Source organism: Myotis brandtii, unplaced genomic scaffold (assembly GCF_000412655.1).
Source record: "Myotis brandtii unplaced genomic scaffold, ASM41265v1 scaffold165, whole genome shotgun sequence".
Taxonomy (NCBI): domain Eukaryota; kingdom Metazoa; phylum Chordata; class Mammalia; order Chiroptera; family Vespertilionidae; genus Myotis; species Myotis brandtii.
In genome coordinates, this window is record NW_005356042.1 from 4984467 (window position 1) to 5002026 (window position 17560).

The 17560-nt window shown below is 52.4% G+C and overlaps 1 protein-coding gene across 1 annotated transcript in view; it reads left to right on the top strand.

The window, feature by feature from the left end:
- The window catches only part of SLC7A5 (solute carrier family 7 (amino acid transporter light chain, L system), member 5), a 58218-nt gene that overhangs the window by 20284 nt on the left and 20374 nt on the right, over nucleotides 1-17560 (top strand). Inside the window, exons 2-3 of the mRNA XM_005862687.2 lie at nucleotides 6-441; nucleotides 17282-17407. Coding sequence (XP_005862749.1) covers nucleotides 6-441; nucleotides 17282-17407 — 562 coding nt within the window. The remainder of the gene's footprint in view (nucleotides 1-5; nucleotides 442-17281; nucleotides 17408-17560) is intronic.

A 17560-nucleotide genomic window follows, 5' to 3' on the forward strand; every position in this document is an offset into this window, starting at 1 on the left:
CGGAGGGCGCGGGGGGCGCGGGGGGCGAGGGTGTGGCCCTGCAGCGCAACATCACGCTGCTCAACGGCGTGGCCATCATCGTGGGCACCATCATCGGCTCGGGCATCTTCGTGACACCCACTGGTGTGCTCAAGGAGGCGGGCTCGCCCGGGCTGTCGCTGGTGATCTGGGCCGTCTGCGGCGTCTTCTCTATCGTGGGCGCACTCTGTTACGCCGAACTGGGCACCACCATCTCCAAGTCGGGCGGGGACTATGCCTATATGCTCGAGGTCTACGGCTCGCTGCCCGCCTTCCTCAAGCTCTGGATCGAGCTGCTCATCATCCGACCCTCCTCGCAGTACATCGTGGCGCTGGTCTTCGCCACCTACCTTCTCAAACCGCTCTTCCCTACCTGCCCGGTGCCCGATGAGGCCGCCAAGCTCGTGGCCTGCCTCTGCGTGCGTGAGTACCACAGCGGGACCCGCCTGGGTGGGGTGGGGGGACCCCGGGCCATCCCTCATCCCCGAGCCCCCGGCCATCTTCAAACCCCCGGCCATTTAGAATCCCCAGGCCATCGCTGCGGTTCTAGGCTAAGGTCTGGAACCCACGTGCGTCTCATTCATTCGTTTACACATCACCTTGGGAATTCCGCAGCGACAGACAGCGTGGTTCTTGCACCCTGCCGCGTGTGGGCGGTCCGCTTCCCCACCTGGTCCATTCAGATCCGGTGGAGCTGAGCAATATCCCCTTTCTCTGGGGAGGCACCCACGTGGAGTGAAACGCGAATTTCCTGCTTGCTGTTTGAGCTCCCCAGTTCTGTTTTATGGAGACAAATTGTGGTTTAAAAAAATTTCACTCATAGCTCCTTTCCAGACCAGCTTATTAGGAACCAGCAGAGGCTGACTCATACAAAAAACATAGTGATAAAATTCTGTGTAGGCAGCAGTGTCTGAATCCCCTGAAGATTACCATAAGTAGTACAAGAAGGGTGCTTGGCTGAAAATTAAATTTGGGTGCAGGGACTCCCAAGTTGTGCTGACAGTCAATGGCCATAGTCCTAAGTTGGTGGGCACTGTGCTAGTATATTGGTAGACGTGGTCCTAGTATGTTGGTGGACACACTGTTAGTATATTGGTGAGCATGGTCCAATTTAAAATTTGGTTTTAAATTTGTTATACAAAATTTCCTGGGGCCAGAGACCAAAGAAAGGCTGACAACATCATTACACTGAGAACTTACATAGGAGGCACATCTTGGGCGTTGGCAAGACAACATAGCTATCATCTCCGCCATGTGGCAGGTGCTAAAGAATTACATAGGACAGGGCAGGGTGGAAAGGGGTACTGGGGTATGACCTGCCCTGATAAGGGGAAAACACCTTATTACATACTTGCCCCGGGCAGAGCAAGGGCCGGTTCCAGGAACCAGCACATTTGGAACATAGGAAAGGGATCCGAGGGTCTATGAGGGGATTTATGGGAAGTAATCTCTCTTCTCCCTAGATCTAGCTGGATCTAGCATGAAGGTCCGGCATCAGTCAGGCCACGGTCCCCTTCATGGGATAGTCTCTCTTCCACACTACAGTGTTAGTATGTTGATGGGCATGGTCCTGGTAGGTTGTTAGGCATGTTCCTGGTATGTTCTTCACCTAAGAGTAAACCAGGCTGGAGAAAATTGCTGCTTTGCAAAAACAGTTTTCTTATGGGATTTCCGAAAAAATTAATTTATACCAAATGTAATGTGATTTTTCTTAAAGGCTGTTGGCAGTTTTTCTGCCTACCTATTGGCCAACCTCTAGGGAGGCTTGCAAATGGAAGTGTCCTGCTTTCAGAGTTGCCACCTTGAGCATTTGCCCAAATCTCAGTCGTGTATATAAGTACAGAGGTGGCAGGGTACATTCCTGGTTTCAGATCGGAGCGTGAAACTCAGGGACTGTGCCGTTACTTGAAGTGGCTTCTGCCTGGCCATGCCTGCTGGTCTTATTGGGCTTGTAGAGCCTGTGGCCCGAGTTTCCTGCCTGTGTCACTGTGCCACGGGGGCAGGTATTTTAGAACTCTGAGACATGCTCCGGAACGTGGCGTGTCCTGAAGGCAGAACTCAGTGCAGCTCTGTTTGGCTGCTGGGATCACCTGCTTTCCTGAGAACCTGAACAGGTAGGCAGTCACTCGGGGCGAAGGGACAGAGTATTTGCCTTGTTAATGTAAAAAAACATTGAAACCTGTAAAGAATTTTGTGAGTTTATTTGAGCCAAACTGTCAACATATGCCAGGAAGCAGAACCTCAACGAATTGAGATAATGCTCTGGAGAATGGCGGGTTATATCTGTATTTACACATTGCAATCAAAGGAAAGGGATGTAGGTGGGTTACATGAAATTCATTGGTGATAGATTAAGGAGGTGGGATAAAGCAAAGCGGGGAAACCTCTGGGGTAGTATAAAAAGTGAAATGACGGACATGTGCTTCTTTTACATAGATGGATACAGGATAGTTTTACATAATTAACATTGACAATGAACTTGATAACAATAACAATGAGGGACTGTCCTGGTGCCCTGGGGGGTCCGGAAAAAAGGGAAGTTACAAGTTACCCATACATTTCGCAGATATGTTATCTTAGAGGCAAAAAGACAAATGGGCTCAGTAAAGATCTAAGTTGATCTTTGTCAGGGAAAATACTGGCCTAGGACATGACTACCCACTACAACCTGTTTGTAGTTAAATATTTAATTTTCAGACCATCCTTTGTGGTTACTTTAGGTCTCTGAGTTTGCAATACTGCCATGCAGGCCTCCCCTGAGCTTGTCAGGTTAGCATGTGGCCCCTTTCGTCCACAGTCTTTTAGGGGCAGAGGGTCTCAATGATATGAATCTCAGCTTTAAAAACTTTGGTCTAAATCTAGGAATAGTCATAGCAATAGTCTATGTGCCTGAGAACAGGAAAGCCTCTGGCTTCTGGTGGACTTTGAGATGAGGGTTTTATGGGGTGATGCATTGGACTGGCTAAGGAAAAGCCCCTCTAAAGCAGTGGTTCTCAACCTTCCTAATGCCGCAACCCTTTAATACAGTTCCTCATGTTGTGGTAACCCCCAACCATAAAATTATTTTCGTTGCTACTTCATAACTGTAATTTTGCTACTGTTATGAATCGTAATGTAAATATCTGATATGCAGGATGTATTTTCATTGTTACAAATTGAACATAATTAAAGCATAGTGATTAATCACAAAAACAATATGTAATTATATATGTGTTTTCCGATGGTCTTAGGCGACCCCTGTGAAAGAGTCGTTCGACCCCCAAATGGGTCACGACCCACAGGTTGAGAACCGCTGCTCTAAAGGCAAGATAAGCCCTAGCTGGTTTGGCTCAGTGGAGAGCGTCATGGCCTATGGACTGAAGGGCCCGGGGTTTGATTCCCGTCAAGGGCTCATGCCCAGGTTGTGGGCTCGATCCCCGGTAGGGGGCATGCAGGAGGCAGCCAATCAATGATTCTCTCTCATCATTGATGTTTCTATCTCTCTCTCCCTTCCTCTCAAATCAATAAAAATATATTGAAGGCAGGATGCCTTTGTTGGGTTGTTTGGTCATTAGGAGAAGTTTAATTGTCCAATTTTCATTGCTAGATATGATATGTTTGGGCCCAGCATGTACATAATGAAATAGATAGTATCGTTAAAGGGCCCCCTCTCTAGTCTTTAAAAATGGATCCCTTACTTTCTTAAACTTTTGGGTTTACGTAGGTAAATCCTCAGATTCTAGTGGGCTGCAGTGGATACGCTCTGGCCAGTGCTCCAGCTCACTTCTGTTCTGGCGTTGCCGGCCTAGTGGAGTAGGTCATGCCAGTAGCACCCCTCCCCCTAAGAGTGAGGGCAGCTTTCGTAGCCCTTTTTCTTGGAACCTCCTGTATGAATGTGATACGTGTGTGTGTGTGTGTGTGTGTGTGTGGCTTTTTCTGATGCAAAGAGGATTTTCAGTGACACAGAGGGATGTACTGCCTGCAAGAGCAAGCGCTAGTCTAGAGCCTTACTTGGCGGGGATAGGAACATGGCTTGTCCAAGGCTGACAGCCTACTGAACTGGCCTGGCTGTTCTCACCTAGAACAGTTAAACCTCAGTTCCGGACATCTCTGATCTGGAACAATGCTGTCACAGAAAAAATGTCTCCATTTTAGAAAAAGACTTCAGCTCTCAACCTAATGACCCTTTCATGCTGATACATCAGCATAACAAAAGTGTCTCTCAGGCCACAAATAAAGGAGGGAGGGCGAGTCAGTGCTGTGAATATTTTCTCCTTTTTTTTGGTTGCTGGTAAAATGGATGTTTAGCACAATTTTAAAACATGCAGAGGCCATCAAGTGTGCTGATGTTGCTAAGGGTGTGAAAGTGCTCATAAAACACCGACCCCAGGAATTGAAGAGGTAGAATAACTGTTGTTGGTTTGGATGAAGGAAAAGCAGTCAACCAGTGGTGACGGCATTTCCAAGGCAGTGATAAGTGAAAAAGCAAGGATGCTGCACCCCTGGAATGAATGCTGGAAGTGATTAGTTTAAGGCTAGAAGGGTGTGGTCGATAAATTTAAGAAGTGTTTGTTTACAGATTAAACAGCACATTAGACATGTACTGTATATAAGAAAGGTTAAAACAGGGAATCATGGGTCTGGAACGAATTAATTCAATTTACATTATTTCTAATGGAAAGAAATGGTTCGGTTTTCGAACAAATTGCTTCTCAAGCAGCCTTCAGGAACGCATTAAGTTTGAGAACCGAGGTTCCACTATACAGTGAAAGGTCATGGCTGTTCAAGAAGGGGACTTCTGAGAAGGCAGTGAAAGTTCCCACAGAAAAGCCACAGAGTTCCTGAGTGCTCTTTAATTATTGCTCAAAAACTGGGTTCTAACTCTTTCTTGGTGACCATGTGGAATTTGATATAAGACTGGGTTTACATGGGTTATTTACTGCTTAATGAAAACTTGTTAGTGGCTGCTGAAATCAGATGAGTCTGGGTTCTTTTTTTTTTCTTTTTCTTTTTTATTTTATTGATTTCTTACAGAGAGGAAGGGAGAGAGACAGAGAGTCAGAAACATCGATGAGAGAGAAACACTGATCAGCTGCCCCCCGCACACCTCCCACTGGGAATGTGCCCGCAACCAAGGCACACGCCCCTGACCGGAATCGAACCCGGAACCCCTCAGTCCGCAGGCTGACGCTCCATCCACTGGGCCAAACCAGTCAGGGCTGAGTCTGGGTTCTGTGTGTGTGACAGAGTCACTCAGGTTGGAGTTGAGTTCTTGCCAGCTGGGTTTGCTTGGGCAGTTTATCCTCCCTTCCTGGGCCACTGTTTTGTAAAATGTCTGGAGCGTCCCGGCTGGGGGCTCACGGGCCGGTCAAGGACAAGGACAGGGTCTTGTATGTGAGAGCAGCTGTGGTTCAGAGACACAGCGGTGGCCTCATTGGTCCTTTATCTCAAGGGAGGCGCTCTCAGAAGAAGGGATCTGAACAGGTCCCCTTCGTATGCTGAATTATGAAAAGGACTTGGAGCCTATCTGAGTCTGGTCACTCCTACCCAGGACGCGTAGCTGTCAGGGAAGTGGCCGCAGCAGACCACTGGTTGCCCACCCTCCTCTCTCCCGCTCCTAGTTGGGTGAGGGTAGGACCGTGCCCACTGGAACAGCCCCCACACTTGGACTTGCTGGTTACTTGAGGAACTTAGGTTGGTCAACTGGTGGCTGAGAATGGGACTCTGGGTCACTGGGTCCCCTTCCTGCATGGTGGCCCCTCTTGAGGTCTGAAGAGCACGTTCTGCGTTCTCATGGAGACAGACAATTGGCCAGGGCTCCCCTAGACTGAGTTAGGCCCCCACCATGACCCTGACTTGGGCAGCCACACATGTGGGGGGTGGGGCATGCTCAGCTGTTGGTCCTCTGGGACCTCTGGCCTGCAATATTTTCCACCTGGTGTCAGGTAAAGAGCCTATGCTATGCGTGTGGACAGACCTGGGTTCTGTTTTGAGGAATTCACTGGGAATGCCAAGCCTCAATTTACACATAGGTGAAGTAGGGATTTGTCACAGCTCTGCCTGGGTGTTTTTGAGGACTCTAGGCCATGGTGTATTTAACGATGGCACATAGGGACCCGGTTACACTGTGGCTGTGACTTACTCTCCACACTGCCCTCTGTCACCTATAACATCTTGGGCTGCCCTAGAGCTTTCTCTTCTCTGGTTTAGGGAAAAGAAGGAAGAGAGAGAATGGCCCAGCTGGTGTGGCTCAGCGGTTGAGCGTCGACCTATGAACCAGAAGGTTACAGGTTCAATTCCTGGTCAGGGCACATGTCAGGATTTCAGGCTCAATTCCCAGTAGGGGGCATGCAAGAGGCAGCCACGAGCAATGATTCTCTCTCACCCAAGTTGGAAGCCACCCAAACCCCTGAGAGGGGCCCTGATCAGGGCAGAAACAGATCCGACATTTTCTAGCTGGTGCCCTTGGATTCCCCCTTTCCATATGCTCTGCGCCTCAGCCTATGTAATCAGTGTTGCCATTCCCATTTTTATGGCTGGGGAAACTGAGGCAGGGGTGGGCTGGGAATGCTGTGCACCCTCCTCCACGCTGAACTTCCTTTTGTCATCAGTGTGTGGGGACACATGACTGAGTCTATGGCAGTGAGGGTGGCAGGCGTCAGGGATCAGGAATGCTGTAAGATCCCACATCCAGGCATCTGGTTGGCCGGGGCAAGGACATGTGGATCTGAGGTTCCTTATCCTGGATTCCTGGGAAGTGCTTTCTCCCCTGTCTGTGGGCACCACACATCTTATATACTTTTCATCTTTCTACCAAAATCACCTTGTAAATGAGCTTCTAGGGCAGGGTGGGCCAATAGTCACCCTGTGGGTTCCAGCTGCCCAGCAGCCATAAGTCCTGTCCTGTGGCCACAGATTGGCCTCCAGTTCCTGTCCCCTCCTTCCATGATTCACAGCAGGTGTTGGGGACTATTGGGGTGGGGCATGTGATTCTACACCCCTAGTCGGTGTCACCTTCCAGGCTCTTGTCTGGATGATGGCCAAGGGAGTTGCCCAGAATGCACCTGTTCCCACCCCGGACTTTGCTTCATCCTGTCCCCACCAACAGGAGTGCTGCCCAGTCCAGCAGCTTTTTGGCTCTAATGGTTGGGGTCCCATCTACATCATGGCAGGAGGACCCCACCCAGCTCAGTCCTCGATCCAGGCAGGATGCTGGATTCTTGCTCTGGCGCTGGAGAGTGAGCTATCTATCCCATGCAGGACATTTCTGGAGGTCGAACCCGCCCCTCTCCCCAGTGGATTTCGCCCGCTATGTAAAGAATTAGCACTGACTTCCCATTTGGGCTCTGGGAGCATGATACACGCAACTTGATCTGTGCTCTGAGTCACTCTGACCTTGGTTGCTGGCTGACATCTGTCACTGCTGAGACCTGATCATCTGTAAGTCACTCAGAGTAGCCGATACCGAACTGAGAGCGTCGACCTATGAACCAGAAGGTTACAGGTTCAATTCCTGGTCAGGGCACATGTCAGGATTTCAGGCTCAATTCCCAGTAGGGGGCATGCAAGAGGCAGCCACGAGCAATGATTCTCTCTCATCATTGAGAGAATCTCTCCCTCTCCCTCTGCAATCAATAAAAATATATTTTTAAAAAAAGAAGAAGAGAAGGAGAGGGTGGAGAGAAGGAAAAAGCCCGGAGCTTGGTGGCGGCGGCGGCGGCGGCGGCGGTGGTGGTGGTGGTGGTAAATGCTAACCTGCTGTCAGCTCCTCCAGGTCGGGGTGAAGGGCATAGATGAAGTGTAGGTTTGGTGTCTGTGGGGTGAGCCATGGCCAGCTGACTTGCAGGTAAGTTGGTCAGTTGGGGTGATGACCAGAGTGGGGAGGGCAGGCCATAACAGCACCTTCCATCCCCCAGTCTTCTGGCTGCCTGGCTCGTTTCCATCAGTGCCTGCGGACAGTGACCCTGCTTCTGGGGGTGTGGGAACCCCTACAATGTGTCCAATACCGTGTCCCTAGGACTCCAGCCAGGCCTGTCACAGTGAGGCCTGGTTCAGGGTGATTGGCCGCCTGCCAGCTGCCAGGGCTAAGCTCCTTGATGTGTGAAGCAAAGCCTTCTGGGTGTTTCGAAGGAGCTGGTGATCCTAGAATCGCAAGCTGTGAGCTCAGTGCAGACGACAGCCTAGTAATTAGCCCTGAAATCCGACTAGCCCGCCAGACATGAAAGTGGTCCAGCCACGGGAGCTAGTCTGGCCCGGTCAGGACTGGGGCCAAATTCTGTGTGGTCCTTCACAGAAGCATTGACCCCAGGGAGTGGGAGATGCCGGCGAATATTTCTCACCCTTTTCCCTGGGTCACAGCCCCTTTGATAATCCCATGGAATGCGCAGGCTCTGCACAGAAATGGGTACCAGGCATGTTCACTACAAACTGTGTGGCCCTAGGGCAGTGGTCGGCAAACTTCGACTCGAGAGCCACATGCGGCTCTTTGGCCCCTTGAGTGTGGCTCTTCCACAAAATACCGACTTCTGCGCATGGGCCACAAAGTTTCAATCACACTGTACATGCGTGTCCGCACGTGGTATTTTGTGGAAGAGCCACACTCAAGGGGCCAAAGAGCCGCATGTGGCTCTCGAGTCGAAGTTTGCCGACCACAGGATTAGCCACATTCCCAATTTGGCTGTTGGTAATCGAACCTATGTTCTAGATTAAGGCCCTGGAGGACCAGATGAGACAACTGTGAACCAAAAACAAACAGACAAGCAAAAACAATTTATTGCAAAACAAATTAAGAAGGAAAGATAGAATATTTTACCAAATCAACAGAAGGCAGAGAAAGAGAATTACAGCAGAAAGAAAAAGCAAGGCTATCTCAAACCAAAAACAAGGTGATAGAAATTAACTCAACTATGGTGGCAGATGGGTACTAGACTTACTCCAGTGAACTCACAGAAAAGATAAATAGATTAAACTTTCCTATTAAAAATCAGTGTATATAATTGAATTTGAAATAGGTTGCTTCCATAAGACAAAAGACACACCTAAAAGCCATTCCCATTTTTATGGCTGGGGAAACTGAGGCAGGGGGGGGCTGGGAATGCTGTGCACCCTCCTCCACGCTGAACTTCCTTTTGTCATCAGTGTGTGGGGACACATGACTGAGTCTATGGCAGTGAGGGTGGCAGGCGCCAGGGATCAGGAATGCTGTAAGATCCCACATCCAGGCATCTGGTTGGCCGGGGCAAGGACATGTGGATCTGAGGTTCCTTATCCTGGATTCCTGGGAAGTGCTTTCTCCCCTGTCTGTGGGCACCACACATCTTATATACTTTTCATCTTTCTATCAAAATCACCTTGTAAATGAGCTTCTAGGGCAGGGTGGGCCAATAGTCACCCTGTGGGTTCCAGCTGCCCAGCAGCCATAAGTCCTGTCCTGTGGCCACAGATTGGCCTCCAGTTCCTGTCCCCTCCTTCCATGATTCACAGCAGGTGTTGGGGACTATTGGGGTGGGGCATGTGATTCTACACCCCTAGTCGGTGTCACCTTCCAGGCTCTTGTCTGGATGATGGCCAAGGGAGTTGCCCAGAATGCACCTGTTCCCACCCCGGACTTTGCTTCATCCTGTCCCCACCAACAGGAGTGCTGCCCAGTCCAGCAGCTTTTTGGCTCTAATGGTTGGGGTCCCATCTACATCATGGCAGGAGGACCCCACCCAGCTCAGTCCTCGATCCAGGCAGGATGCTGGATTCTTGCTCTGGCGCTGGAGAGTGAGCTATCTATCCCATGCAGGACATTTCTGGAGGTCGAACCCGCCCCTCTCCCCAGTGGATTTCGCCCGCTATGTAAAGAATTAGCACTGACTTCCCATTTGGGCTCTGGGAGCATGATACACGCAACTTGATCTGTGCTCTGAGTCACTCTGACCTTGGTTGCTGGCTGACATCTGTCACTGCTGAGACCTGATCATCTGTAAGTCACTCAGAGTAGCCGATACCGAACTGAGGCCACTCCTCAGCAGACGTGAGCCCCGTGGCCCACTGTGACCCTGTGGCCAGCCCAGCCCTTTGTCCCCTCCATGTGAGTTGCCCAAGACCAGCACAGGATTCAGTCCTCAGCACTCACATGGGTGCGGGGCTGTCTTCATCTGGTTCCCTTCTGGGGGACCCTGTCAGCCTGATCAGCTGGAAGGCCAGGGCCTCTGCAGAAGGCCTAAATGGGGTCCTGGCTTTGTTCTCGAGGTAAATGGGAGCATTGTGAGTGTCCTGCAGTGGTTGAGGGAGGGCCTTCTCTGCAGTGAGCCCGACCCAGAACACGAGGGAGGGGGCTCTCAGCCTTCACTGTTATCCAGGATGGCAGGGCTCAGGAAGTCCAGTGCTGTCAGCTCCATATAAAGACCCTGTACTGGGGTGTTGGGCTGGGGTCTATGGAGCAGAATAGGGACTGGGCCCTGTCCTGGAGTGGCCTAGCCCAGTAGGAGGGAGACACATGGAAGCACATGTTCTATAGCTCATTCAGGCCCTGTATCTAAAAGGGCGTGCAGGGGGTGGGGGCTGGCCTGCAGCCCAGGGTGTTTGGGGCAGACACTCATGGGCACTTCTCTCTGCAAGTCCCACATAAACCCTCAGCCCAGAGAGCAGCAGACAGCTGTCCAAGGCCCTGCTCCCTGACAATAGCCTGGTTCAGACCTATGGGACAGAGTCCCCCACCCACCCATCCCTTCTCCTTTGAGGGTGCCCAGTAGATGTGCATCTCAGGCATGCTCACTTTGGGTGGAGCCTGATGGGGGGTGGCCTGCACCTTAGAATCACCTGATCAGGACTGATGCCCAGTCCCTCTGAGACCTAGCAGTGAAGCACAGCACAGGTCAGGGAGCTGAGATGGAGCCTGTCAGGGGCAGCCAGGGTTGAAGATCCTGGGTGAGTGGCATAGCACAGGAGTGGGACTTAGGAGACCTGGGCGTACTCACCCTGCTCTGTGTCTGCTGTGTGACTTTCAGCATGTTGAACAGCCTCTCTGAGCTCTCTACCCCAATTATCACATGGGGGTTGAATACTGCACATGCCCTCTCACCCCTCAAGTACAGCGCCTACTGAAGGTTTTCCCTCCTTTTTCTTTATTAGCACAACTGCTGGAGGAACCATTTGGGGAGGGTGGGGTTCCCACCCACAGATGTATGCATGTATCTCTGCATTTAGCCAGTGATGGAGACTTCTAACACTGAGACCCCTGCACATACACGTTTGGCTATTCTCAGCAGATCTTTGCACTCAGCCATGACTAGTCAAATTAACGCTAATTTTTGATGGGGTGCCAGACATCATGTTTGCATAGCTTACCCACCAAGCAGGCGGCAGGATGAGGATGAGGAACCAGGCTCAGACATGCTAAGTAACCTGCCCAGGGTCACACAGCATGGTCATAACTCCCTCAGATTTTCGTTTCGGGGGCCCTTTGGGAACCTCCCTGTTCTCCAGGACTCTTGCTTCCAAAGAGCCCAGTAAAGAGAGAAGTTGCTATTTGTGGGGTTTCCTGCTTAGCCCCGGACTCAGGGTGTCGGCAGATTCTAGAGGTGAGTAATCTGCCTTTTTGGTGTGTTTTGAGATGAATGTGTCAGCCTTTTCCAGATGCTTGCTGACACCTCCACCCTGGGCTGGGGTGAACTCTGTGGTTGGGCATAACCCAGCCCTCGTCAAAAATGGAAAAAATATGGAAACACGTGTTCTTGGGCTGGTCACAGGCAATTTGAAAATGTGATGCTGGCCTATTAGTAATATATTTTTGCAGAAATTAGTGAATGGAGCCAGGGAGGGGCTTGAGGACCAGTGTACCCCCTGGGACTCCAGATTTCATGTCCTGCCTCTCCCTCAGGTGGCAGCCTCTTGAATTGGAGTGCTTCCCTTTGCTCCTAGAGAGACTGGGTGTCCCTGCTCCTGCGAATGGCTTCATTTCCCCTCAGTGGCCAGCAGTAGGGATGAGGTCTGGAGCCACCATCAACCTGAGCTGCTCAGAATTCTAGTGCATCCTGGGAGTGAGGGCACATGGTTTGGGTTGTCGGGTCACACACATTTGTTTTCTTGGGGCCCAGTAAAGGTGATTTATGCATCGGGAGTTACCCCCTGGTTCTCCAACTGGGGTCCCCAGACAAGAGCCTTAGCATCCTTGGGCCAGAAAGGCAGATTCTCAGGGCCCCAGGGGACTGACACACCCTGGAGGGGAGATCCCCGTCTGTCATTAGGAGGGATGAGAGCGTTAAGGCAAGAAATGAAGAAATGCTAGGAGGGGGAGGAGGGGCTACCTGTGGGCAGGGGCTTGCATGGATCAGAGGACATCTGGACTTCAAGGGTCTGGAGAAGAGGGTTGATGACAAGCTACACGTCCAGTGAGCGCCTGCCAAACCCTGGGTCCCTGTGTGTGCCAGGTAGATTTGGATGAATGATGCAAAGGCAGGACAGGAACCCACAGAGGGACTGGACACCCCTTTAGTGGTCAGCCCTGTTGGTGGCAGCTCTCCCAATCACCTGGGTCACACTATCCCCTCTCTGTTCACTGTCATCCTAGGAGCCAGCCCACCTCTAGCCAGGGCTCAGGGTCCAGATGCCCAGTGAGTGCTGAGATGTCTGACAGGTGTGTGTGTGTAGGGGGGGAGGAGGGGTCTGGCTCTAAGTCAGCAGGCTGGCTGTCTGTCTGAGCTCAGGTCTCAGACCAGCCTCAGCCACAGTGGTCAGCGGGCACTGCTCTCTGGTCTGGTGCCAGCTGCTGCCCTGGGTAAGCCCAGGAGACCAGGTTGGACCAGCTTCCTGGAACTGGCACAGCCTGCTGGCCACTTCCTTTTCATCTCAGGGCCCACAGGAGAGCTCTGGGTCAAATGATACTTGTTGGCCTGGCAACTCGGCCCCTCCTGGGCAGTTTCCGACAGCCGGACCCCACCTGTGTGAGGCAGCACTGCTCATAGGTCTCAGACTGCCTTTGCCCCAAGAATTGGCCCTTTTTATCAAGGACCCTAAAACCTGTGTAGAAAGCACCACCCAGATGAGGAAGCAGAGAGAGTGAAGTATCTCAAGTCAGACTGGTGGGTGGAGACCCCCCAGAATACATCCTGCTCAGGGTCAGGGAGAGTTCCAGAGGCGTTACCCAACAGTGTCCCGAGAAATAACAGATCGAGGGGAGGAGCCACCGTGTCATCGAGCTTGTGCCCAGCCAGTGTCCTCGGCTCTTGCGGTCGTTGGGGGATGTGCTGCCCTGCGGTCTGCAGATGACTGATCAGAACCGAGCCACCCAAATAGGCCAGCACTGGAGTTGGACCTCACCGCTGAGGCCAGGGGGTGAGAGCAGGAGGCCCAGCCGAGGGGGTCTTTCTTCACTGGGCAGCACTTCCAGCCTTTGAGGCATCCCCGACATGAGGATGGGGGAAAAGCAGAGCCACCACAGGAGGAGGAGGAGGGCAGGAGCCCCTCAGCAGAGGGATGGTGACTACAGCACAGCCCTAGGATTTGGGCCCTTTGCAGAGCTGGAGCTGGGTCCCCTGTGGCCCACTAGGTGGGTTATGTTCCAGCAGGACAGGAAGGGACAAACCGGAGGATTGGAATGAGCCAGCGCATACAGCCCAGAGCTGTCTTCTCGCCAAGGGGCCTTGGGCTTTATCTCCTTTGCCCCAGCTGTCACCAGCCAGCCATGCTTATCTGGGGGTGCTGGCTCAGGAGCCCTGGAGAGGGCTGGCTTCTAGCCAGAGTGCCCTCCTGATAGCCACCCACCTTTACTAGAATCAGGGGTTGGTGGCTTGTGCCCTGGTGTATCCCATTCTCTGCCTCACTGCAGCTCAAGTACTTTCTCCTCATCCCCTTCCTGGAGGGGCTGCGAGTTAGTATTCATGGTGACAACAGCAGCAAACCCTTCTTGCCGCTCTGCACACCCGGAACCTTCCAGTGTGCCCATGAGCCCCCATCCTGCAGGTGTGGAAACTAAGGCTCAGAGAGTCAGGCATCTTGTCCAGGTGGTGGAGTTTAAAGCAGGGAAGCTGGGCTGCAATCCAGCCATCAGCTCCTCCCGGGGCTACTTCTGTTAAAGACACTGAGTCCTGGTAGATTCGCCTATTTACCTAAGATTATATTTCATTTAGGAAATTTTACAAAGGAACACTATGAGAACAATAAAGTACTTGTTTTCTCATCAGCCAAAGTCAATGAAAAGTAAAATTTCATCATGTGTTTTGGTTCTTTTTACAAAGAAACAAATATTATAAAGTTCCCTTTGTTCCGTGATCTGGTCCCTTCTCCTCCCAGACTGTGGTCGCCTGCTCACAATCTGAGGGGAGAGCCTCAGTGCAGAGGGGCTCTGACACCTGCTGGGCAGGGCTCAGCACATTTTGGCCGGGAACAGCTGGGTTGGATCTTGGAATGGACTGGTGTGTGCCCTTTGGTACCAATGGAGGGGCTTTGGGGTGTCAGAGGAGGGACCTCTGTCCCACCCTAGTGACAACTAAGGCCCCCTCAGTATCAGTGACCACCACAGTAGAACAGCCCAGGGGCTGGGGGCTCAGGAGTAGCTTCAGAGTCCTCATCTGTGAAATGCAGAGCTGCCCCTGCTCACCACCGAGTGGAGAGACCCCAAATGGGGTGAGTCGAGCAGAGGTGACAGCCCAGCTGGCTGCACTTGGTGTGGCAGTGCTGCTCTGGTGTCTGGAGCCAGGTCCAAGTGCCCGCTGGGAAGAGAGGAAGAGAGGACCAGCTTGTCTGAGGGCGGGCGGCAGCGGAAGAGCCACCTCAGGATGCAGAGGGCTTGGCCACACCTTCCCCGTCAGCCCCGCCCCGCTTCCCTCAGCGTGAGTGGAGGAGTGATGCAATCTGCCAGCCTCTTGCTGCAGCCGGAAGGCTGTCCGCTTTGGGCGGAGGAGTCTGAGGCACTTAGTTCAGGATTGTCTCTCACATAAGGAAATGGCAGGCTGTCTCAGGAAAGCCTTGGGGCCCCGGGGGCAAGAAGGAACAGATTAGAACCTGGGCTTGCCCTCCAAGGCCCCTCCATCCTGGATCCCAGCCGCTGGGCAGGTTGGACCAGAGAGCACTAGACTGGAAGCATTTCACCGGAAGCCCAGAAAAAGGGGATTACCCTCCTCTCCCCACCCACACTGCCAGTCCTGTGGGCTCCAGAGACCCGGGTCTCAGTCCTGGGTCTCCCCATACCACCTTGGACAGGGGGGTTTCTATGAGCCTCTGTTTCCTCTTCTGTGCTTGGAATGGCAGTGCTGACATGCATGCTTAATACAGGGCAACTCTGTCCCCATTGGTCCTGAGGGCCAGGACTGAGCATGTGTCCACCCCAGAGCCACACAGTAAAGGCCACGGGTGCTGTTTGCCTCACGTACCCATCGGCCCTCTCCTCTGAGCCTTTCAGCTCCTGCTGCAAGAGGTGGCTTCAGCACTGTGTCATAGACACTTTTGTCACGAGCCCCACATTGTCATGGCCTTATTTAAACTCCCACCACCCCAAGGCAGCTCATCGTACTATGAGCCTGACAGGTGGGGAACCACAACCCAGGGGGCTCCACCAGGGTCCCCACCAGTAACGCCATACCCGGTCCAGGTGTCACAACTCTCGGCTGTCATGCCCGGTACAGGGGGACTTCTGAGTACTTTAGATTAGGAATAGCAGCCTAAAGCAAATACTTTCAAAACATTTTTAGACTAAACATAACATACAGTCTCTGTCAGCCATTGCATCAGCCAGGGTTTAGAGCAGGGAAGGAAAAACGAGGGGGAGGGGTTGCTATTAAGCTCAGTTAATTTCCTAGAGAAAAGGCAGGCAGAGCAGTGAGGCCTTAATCCTATCCAGAGCACACTGGGAAGATTGCCTGTTTTCCTTCTACCTGAACTGGTGGGTCTCATCCAGGTAATTAGCGTGGATTTATCTCTTTGGGGCCTTATCCTCAAACAGTAAAGCGACCTGTAATTACTCTAGCTGGGGAAAGATGCCACCTGGGGTCCCCCACCCCGGGTTAGTTCTGTCTGGAAAAGACAGGATGAGCAAAAGGCCTTTCAGCCTTTCTTACCTTACCGAAGCCTTCTGAGGAGGTGACGGGTATGCGGGGGACCGGGGAGAGAGGCTCTTCCCATAGGCCCTGGCCACGCTGGTTAATGTTTAATGACCAGCCCTCCAAGGAGAAAAGGCCCCCGTCTGTGCCCCTGCCAATGCCTAGTGTAGGTGCTCCCCAGGTGGCTGGTTTCTAGCATTTGTGTGCAGGGAGCTGGAATGAGAGTGTGACACGCTCACCTGAGAGTGTGGCACCTCAGCAGCATAGAGACCCAAGAGCGTAGATGACTTAGAGATGGGAAGGGATCAGTCTTGAGTGTTCGTTTCCTTTGTTTTAAATTTGATAATTCTGATTCATTGTACGTTTACGGAGTGGCTGTGCTAACAGCCAGCTCTCAAGATCCCTAAACACTTAGTGTCGGCTCCTGAGCTTGTGTATCATCTCAGCCTCCACCTCTCCCTCGGCGCAGGGCCGGGGTCTTACAGGCGCCCAGGCAGCGCCTGCTTCGGGCGCATTTCTTGAGCCTGGCTTAGCTGCTGCCCTGTCTCTGTCTCTGTCCCCATCGAGGTCGGGGGAAGCCACCAGTTTTTCCGTTTCAAGGTACGCTGTTAAAACCACAGTAGAGCTGAAGCTCCTGTGTTGTTTCCTGTACCGGCTAGGCTGCTTGCTTGACCCCGGGGCTGTGGCACCCCCATTTCAGGTGTCAGAATTGCCCTCATGGTCCACCATTTGGCTTGTCACATGGGATTTGTGTAATAGGATACCTCACCTGTTAACTCTGTGGAATTCTAGAAGATTTTCTTTGAAAAAAAGGGTTTCCCACCTTCAAGAAGTTTAGTAGACTGTGAGTGAACCTGATGAATTATGCTAAATGTTGAGTGGGTGGAGAAAAGTGAATGCAGTCCCCCTCCAAATGGCAGGTTTGCTATTTACCTGCATTCAAGATAGTGCCCAACTCAAGGCTTGACTCAGGTGTGTGGAGGGTGGGGGAGAGGAGGAAAGGTAGTTGCTTTGATTGTCAGTTCCTTAGGACATTGAAATTCATTCATTTTTTAAAATCCTTTGTGATAGCCCAGGGGCACCTGGGACCACATCTCAAGAGCCTGTGGTTCTCAACCTTTGACCTTGGGCCTGGAGAGCTGTCCATCCAAACAAGTCCCAGAGGGTGAGACCCCACCAAAGGGTCTGGGTTCCTGCTCGGCCTGCCCGTCTCGAGTGCCGACCGTCTGCCCAGTGGGACTCACTCTGCCCTGTCTCCACAGTGCTGCTCACGGCCGTGAACTGTTACAGCGTGAAGGCTGCCACCCGGGTCCAGGACGCCTTCGCTGCCGCCAAACTCCTGGCACTGGCCTTGATCATCCTGCTGGGCTTCATCCAGATCGGAAAGGGTGAGTGTGGCCTCTGGGCCTCACAGCGGTCCTGTGAGGCTCTGCTGTGCCAGGGTAGAGGGGTCCCCCGCTCGGAGTGCCCCTGGACCCACCAGGTTCTCCGACACATCCCCTGCTCTGCACCCTCACCCTTAATGGCGGCGGCGGTGGGAG